The following is a 6,854-nucleotide window of genomic DNA, read 5'->3' on the forward strand; positions in this document are numbered from 1 at the left end:
CAAGTAATGCACATACTCCACTATACCAGCAAGTCATGCCGCGCTCTAAATAAAAATAACCACTTGCCGCTTCTTCTCTTATCAGCGAGAGGCGCGGCACTACCGAACTGTACGTCAGCATAAGCGTTTGTTTCTTGAATAAAATTATTATTCGCCTATTCACACACGGGCGTGTTACACCCACTCGCATTCATTTCTGCGAACACCCTTCTAAAGCGGAAATATGGAGGGCTGTGCGAAGGCGCTTATCTTGCTATTTTTGCCACTGCTCTTATTTCAGACCACCTTTTACTGACTCAATTTTACTGACTTCATCGGCGTAATACATACTGGGCAACCAGGCTTCTCCCCTTTGACGGGAGCTGTGAGGCGGGTCCATAATATAAATCTTGGGGAAAAAACTCGTACCAAAAAAAGTGGTTTTCTGTTTATCGCGAAAAACACGACAGCTCCTTTTTTTAGAACAAATGTAACGTGATACCTAAGCTTCCCGAAGTATCGCGACACAGTCAATGGATTGTAAATATATTTCACTAATTTTTCAAATGTATCTCGATACACGGATTCAGATACGCGAAACTAACTCCAAGATACAATCGCGATGCATTTGTATGTCGATACTGCTTTGCCATGATATTATGTCATAGCGGCAACCATGGCATTTTCGCCGGAAGGCGCCGTACAAGTTTCAGTGTATAAAAGATTGTACTAAGGTTTATCGATCCAACAACGTATTTTCAGTACGACGTGTTGACATCTATAACGTAGAAAGTCAATTATTGTTGCTTCTTTTTTGTCGAGTGCAGTTTTTTATGGATTCGGCTTGTACTCGCAACAAACATGTTTTACTCAGTTGTTTCTCGATGTAATCCTGACTCTACATGCTCCTTTTGCATCTAGTTCATGCAAGCTATGCACAAACACGACTACTTCGTATAACTGGCTTCCAAGGGGCATCAGTAGACTTTGAAGCTATTTCTCTTTTCATCCGACCCACGTTTAATTAGTTATAAGAACCGACTGCAACAATTTTTTTCTGAGCTTTTTAACCATCCCACGGTTATAAATACGTTGACCGCATGCGCACGGAGGTCAGCACCCCAGAAGGTGAGCTTAACTTTTGCTCGTGAATTTTTTTCTTCAATTTTTCTTCGTGTATGTTTACAAATTATCGACGTTGTATCAGTAAATCAATACGCAGTTGGTTGAACCCCGTCGTGCGTGTGTCCTGCTTCGTGATGAACAAGGAAGTTGCTCAGTTAAGACAGTAGATGAATAAGGAGGGGGGGGAGGTAAGAGGGCTCCCCGTTTTACCCATTAAAACGCTTGGGCGGCTTTGGGAACACGGCGGCGCTGCCGAAACCTCCTGGCTTCTTCCGCGGTGGCTCCCGACTTCTAATCAATTTGGCCTCTCGGCAAACATGGAAGCTTAATTAATGAAATCGTGATCGGCTCCCGGTGGCTCCGGAAGCAAGACGTGTCGACGTCGGTTCTCTGAACAAACAACAACCACCCGAGAATAATGGCGCCACACGATGCTCTCGTCGGCACGGCTTGCGGCGTGGTGCGTGCACGTGTGAGCTTGAAACTTGCTTCGAACCAATGACAGTTTAAACTATCGTTTCGTTAGTTATTTTCAGAGTTCTCAGGCGTTATAACTCCGGAAAATACGGCCTTGTACCAACTTGAATGTATCCAAGTATGACGACTCAGCATTCTTCGGAATATTCAATACGATTTTTCTAGTACTTCTTGTTTTAGACACATTTTTCTTCTTGTGACCCGCACATTTCACCTCAATGTTTCTTGAAGTGTGTAAAACGCACAGAGTTTCATCATAGCTCTAGGCCCAAGAGGATGAAGAAGAGTTTGCTCAGGTTTAAAGAATCGTCTAATATTTCCTGTTCTCGCTGGCACGACGAAAGCACTGACAAAAATCAATTCGTATCTTATTTTTATGCACTGCAGAAGAGAGCGAGCCGGGTAAGATGTGGGCGTCTACTGATATGGCTAGGGTTGATAATTGGGTTTTAGTTGGTAATCTATAACCTCTAATTCAGCGCAAAAGACGAGAACTAGAAAGGGACACAAATGCTAGAGGCCGCTGCCGTTGCTATCAGCAGTACGCGTAGTACTGACGTCACCGGGCGCTCTATAAGAAGAGCACCGTCATACGCGCAGCCAGATCGCTGCCGGCCTCTGCGGAAATAAAGCTGTTTCGCAGTCCTTCCTTCGTCTGGCCACTCCTTGCACCGCAGACATAACAACTGGCGACGAAGATGGGATCAACAAAGCCAAGACGAAGGTGAGAAGCCTTGAAGCTGCGTCCAAACAGACAGCGAAACATCACCGCACGCCGCTGGGTACTCGGCGACAGCAAGTTTCTCAAGATGGCATCCTCCAGTCATATCGGCCAAGTAGAAGCCTTCGATGAAACTGTGAGTGACTGGCAGTCTTATGAAGAAAGGTTGACGTCCTTTTTTCTGATCAACAAAATACCTGACGACCTCAAGGTGCATGCTTTTTTAAGCGTTATTGGGCCTAAAACGTACAGTCTCTTGAAGTCTTTGACGGCACCTGCCAAACCGTCAGAAAACACGCTAGAGCAACTAACCCAATTGCTGCGAAACCAGCTGTCACCGAGAGTATCAGTGATTGGAGAACGAGCGAAATTCCATCGCCGTAGTCAGTTGGAACACGAGAGTATCGCACAATATGTAGCGGAGCTCAGGAAGCTCTCTCAAACCTGTGAATTTGGCGGTTTCCTAGATGAGTCGCTGAGAGATCGGTTCGTGTGCGGTTTGTTCCGTGCGGACATACAGCGGTATTTGTTTGCAGAGGATAAAACGTTGACATTTCAAAAAGCCGTTGAACGCGCACTCGCGTTAGAAGAAGCTAAAAAAAATGTTCAGGAGGCGCACGCAAAAGAAAGGAGCGATGACTTGCACAAGATGAGTACCGAAGATTCCGCGAAAAGGAAACAGTCGTTCGAGTGTTATCGCTGTGGCTCTGATAAGCATTTCGCCCGGGCGTGTCCGCACATGGCAGATAAGTGCATGAATTGCGGCAAGAAGGGTCACGTTCAGCGTGCATGTCGGAGTGCCAAGAAGAAGACTGTTGGCGGAAAGAAGTGGGTCCGGACTCTTCAAAGCGACGACACATTCAACGTCAAGATGCTGTCACCACAAAGCCGGCGACCCATCACCGTCGACGTGGAAGTTCAAGGAACTTCCTTGAGCAGGGAATTGGACACGGGAGCCACGGTGTCCATAATACCGAAGCAGCAGTTCAAGAAATTTCAGCCTCCTTTGAAGCTTGAACCCACCGAGCTACGCCTCAAGACTTACACCGGGGAAGTCGTGCAACCCTGCGGTTTCGTCAAAGCGTCCGTAAGATACAAGGGTCAAGAGGACGTTCTACCCCTCTACGTAGTTGACCACAATGGCCCGCCTCTTTTGGGCCGCGAGTGGCTCACACGTCTTCGTCTGGACTGGGACAACATCTGCGGCGTACACAAGCTGTCGGACTCTCATCGGTCTGATGCAAGCAAGAAGTACGAGGCACGCCTAAAAGAACTTCAAGCCAAGTACAGCCGCATCTTCGACGGCACCCTTGGCAAGATAGAAGGTGAGCGAGCCACTTTATTTTTGAAAGAGCAACGTCCGAAGTTCCTCAAAGCGAGAAACGTGCCTTACGCACTCCGGTCGGCCGTAGAGGAAGAGTTGCAGAAGCTTGAACAAATGGGCGTCATTACGCAAGTGTCAACCAGTGAGTTTGCTACGCCTATTGTACCGGTAGTTAAAAAGGACGGCACCATACGTGTGTGCGGGGATTACAAAACAACGTTGAACCCTGTCCTAGACACGGAGCAGTACCCCCTGCCCAAACTTGAGGAAATACTAGCTGCGCTCGCCGGAGGCAAATACTTTTCCAAGCTAGATCTTAGCAGGGCATACCAGCAGGTAGAGATGTCGGAGGACTCAAAAAAACTTCTCACACTAAACACGCACAAAGGGCTTTTTGCGGTGAACAGACTCCCTTTCGGAGTAGCGTCTGCGCCCGCGTTGTTCCAGCGCATTATGGACAACATACTTAAAGGACTACCGGGTGTCATATGCTACCTTGACGATATTCTCGTCACGGGAGCAACCGCTGAAGAACACCTCAGGAACCTTGAAGCCGTGTTTTGTACACTTCAGCAGAAAGGTGTTCGCGTCAAGCGTGAAAAATGTGAATTTTTCAAAGAAAGCCTGCAGTATCTGGGGCACATTATCAGCGAGACCGGCGTCAAGCCAAGCGAGGAAAAAGTTCAAGCGTTGCTGCATGCCCCAGCGCCTACTAACATCGCACAGTTGCGTTCACTGCTTGGACTGATAAATTACTATGGAAAATTCACGCCACGGCTAGCAACGCTGGCAAAGCCTTTCTACAGGTTACTACAGAAGGATGCTCCCTGGTGCTGGAATCGGAAATGTCAAGATGCCTTCCAAGCCATCAAGGAAATCTTGTCTTCGACGGAGGTGCTGGCACACTACGACTCGGCACGCCCGCTGCAGCTATCCTGCGATGCGTCTGCGTATGGTCTCGGCGCTGTGCTGTCGCACGTCATGAAAGATGGCACGGTAAGGCCAATTGCCTACGCTTCCCGAACATTATCAAAGGCTGAGGAAAACTATAGCCAGATTGAAAAGGAGGCGCTCGCCCTAATCTTTGGCGTCAAGAAATTCCACTTCTACATTTATGGTCGGGAGTTTACGTTGATTACTGATCATAAACCTTTGCAAGCGATCCTTGGGCCAAAGAGTGGGATCCCGGCAATAGCCGCCGCAAGACTGCAGAGGTGGGCGGTAACTCTGTCAGCCTACAAGTATAAACTTGCCTACAGGACGTCCGCAGAGAACGCGGACGCGGACTGTTTTTCACGACTTCCGTTGCAGTCCACAGAAGTAGACGACAGTCACGACGAGACGTTTTATACGCTGCGATTGGCATCTCTACCAGTCACCAGTAGGGACATCGCGCGTCATACAGAGCGTGATCCCGTCCTCAGCTTGGTCCTAGACTTCACCAAGAAGGGATGGCCATCACATCTTGATGATAAAGTGTTGAAGCCCTATTTTGACAGACGCAGGGAACTCACAGTCCACGAGCGGTGCCTGATGCATGGAATGAGAGTCGTCGTGCCCCCGAAACTTCAACAGCTGGTCCTGGAGGAGCTACACCAGGGACACCCAGGAATAGTGCGGAGCAAAGCACTCGCCCGAAGCTACGTATGGTGGCCCTCCTTGGAAACGGACTTGGAGAACCAAGTGAGACACTGCACGGCATGCCAACAGCAGCGCCACATGCCAGAAAAGGCACCATTGCACCCTTGGTCATGGCCGACACAACCGTGGTCACGGGTACATGTAGATTTTGCGGGCCCTCTTCGCGGTCGTATGCTACTAGTCATTGTAGACGCGCATTCTAAATGGCCGGAGGTTTTTGTCATGACGTCTACCACCGCAGAAGCGACGATAACAAAACTGCGCGATTTATTCGCTCGGTATGGGGCACCAGAAGCTCTGGTTAGTGATAACGGTGCGCAGTTTACATCGTCCGAGTTTAAAGAGTTCCTTAAAGAACAGGCAGTTCGACAGGTTCTCACTTCTGCATATCACCCCAGCAGCAATGGACTCGCAGAGAGATTTGTGCAAACCCTAAAGAACGCACTACGAAAAGGCCCTGCAACTGAAAGTATGGAGGAAACCTTGTCAAAGTTCTTAATGACATATCGCAACACTCCGCATGCGACGACTCAAGAAGCCCCATCTTTTCTTTTTTTGGGTCGTCGGCCACGAACACGGTTGGATGCACTGAAGCCGGCTCTGGATCGTACTATCCGAGCACGTCAGTTTGAACAGACTTCACGGCGCAGGGGTGCTAACAGTGTGTTCGAAGTGAACGATGAAGTGTTCGTGCGTAATTTCAGGAGCGGCCCCACATGGTTCCACGCAACAGTACTGCAGCGGACGGGACCAGTGTCCTACGTGGTCAAGGTGCGGACACCGGATGGACTCCGTACTTGGAGGCGACACAAGGACCACCTGCGCTCAGCGTCTACTGCAGTGACAGCGCCGTCCCTTGTGGGGGAGGACGATACCGACACCATCTATCCTGCGTCTGAAGCCGACGTACCACCTCCGTCTACTGTCTCCGCAAGACAAACGGTGCCCGTCACCCCCACTAACGCTGCGCCTCGGCGATACCCACAACGCCAGAGAAGACCCCCCGATCGCTATGAAGCCTCATGACGTTCCAAATTGCGGTGGAGGAAGTGCTAGAGGCCGCTGCCGTTGCTATCAGCAGTACGCGTAGTACTGACGTCACCGGGCGCTCTATAAGAAGAGCACCGTCATACGCGCAGCCAGATCGCTGCCGGCCTCTGCGGAAATAAAGCTGTTTCGCAGTCCTTCCTTCGTCTGGCCACTCCTTGCACCGCAGACATAACAGAGTTTCATCATAGCTCTAGGCCCAAGAGGATGAAGAAGAGTTTGCTCAGGTTTAAAGAATCGTCTAATATTTCCTGTTCTCGCTGGCACGACGAAAGCACTGACAAAAATCAATTCGTATCTTATTTTTATGCACTGCAGAAGAGAGCGAGCCGGGTAAGATGTGGGCGTCTACTGATATGGCTAGGGTTGATAATTGGGTTTTAGTTGGTAATCTATAACCTCTAATTCAGCGCAAAAGACGAGAACTAGAAAGGGACACAAACGCGGCACTGTGTTTGTGTCCCTGCGGCAGAAAATAGGATGAAAAAGAGTACAAAGCACGCTCACACAATCCAATTTTATTTAGTGAGATTTAGCTGA

General features: G+C 49.2%; 1 protein-coding gene across 1 annotated transcript; it reads left to right on the forward strand.

Annotated features, from left to right (window-relative positions):
• The first annotated feature begins 2,315 nt into the window (after window positions 1-2,315).
• Window positions 2,316-6,451, forward strand: LOC121047969 (uncharacterized protein K02A2.6). Its single transcript, XM_042287484.1, has 3 exons — window positions 2,316-2,438; window positions 3,049-5,309; window positions 5,972-6,451. Exons 2-3 carry the CDS (start codon window positions 3,057-3,059, stop codon window positions 6,164-6,166), a joined length of 2,448 nt encoding a protein of 815 aa, XP_042143418.1. The 5' UTR covers window positions 2,316-2,438; window positions 3,049-3,056; the 3' UTR covers window positions 6,167-6,451.
• The last annotated feature ends 403 nt before the right edge of the window (window positions 6,452-6,854 follow it).

The sequence above is a fragment of the Ixodes scapularis genome, unplaced genomic scaffold, assembly GCF_016920785.2.
Source record: "Ixodes scapularis isolate PalLabHiFi unplaced genomic scaffold, ASM1692078v2 PGA_scaffold10__122_contigs__length_95168666, whole genome shotgun sequence".
Lineage (NCBI taxonomy): Eukaryota > Metazoa > Arthropoda > Arachnida > Ixodida > Ixodidae > Ixodes > Ixodes scapularis.

Excerpts from the sequence above, each read along its gene's own strand:
- LOC121047969 (XM_042287484.1), top strand. The coding sequence starts at position 3,057 with ATGAATTGCGGCAAGAAGGGTCACGTTCAGCGTGCATGTCGGAGTGCC. Across the intron at positions 5,310-5,971 it reads AAACGGACTTGGAGAACCAA|GAGCGGCCCCACATGGTTCC; the intron begins GTGAGACACTGC and ends GCGTAATTTCAG.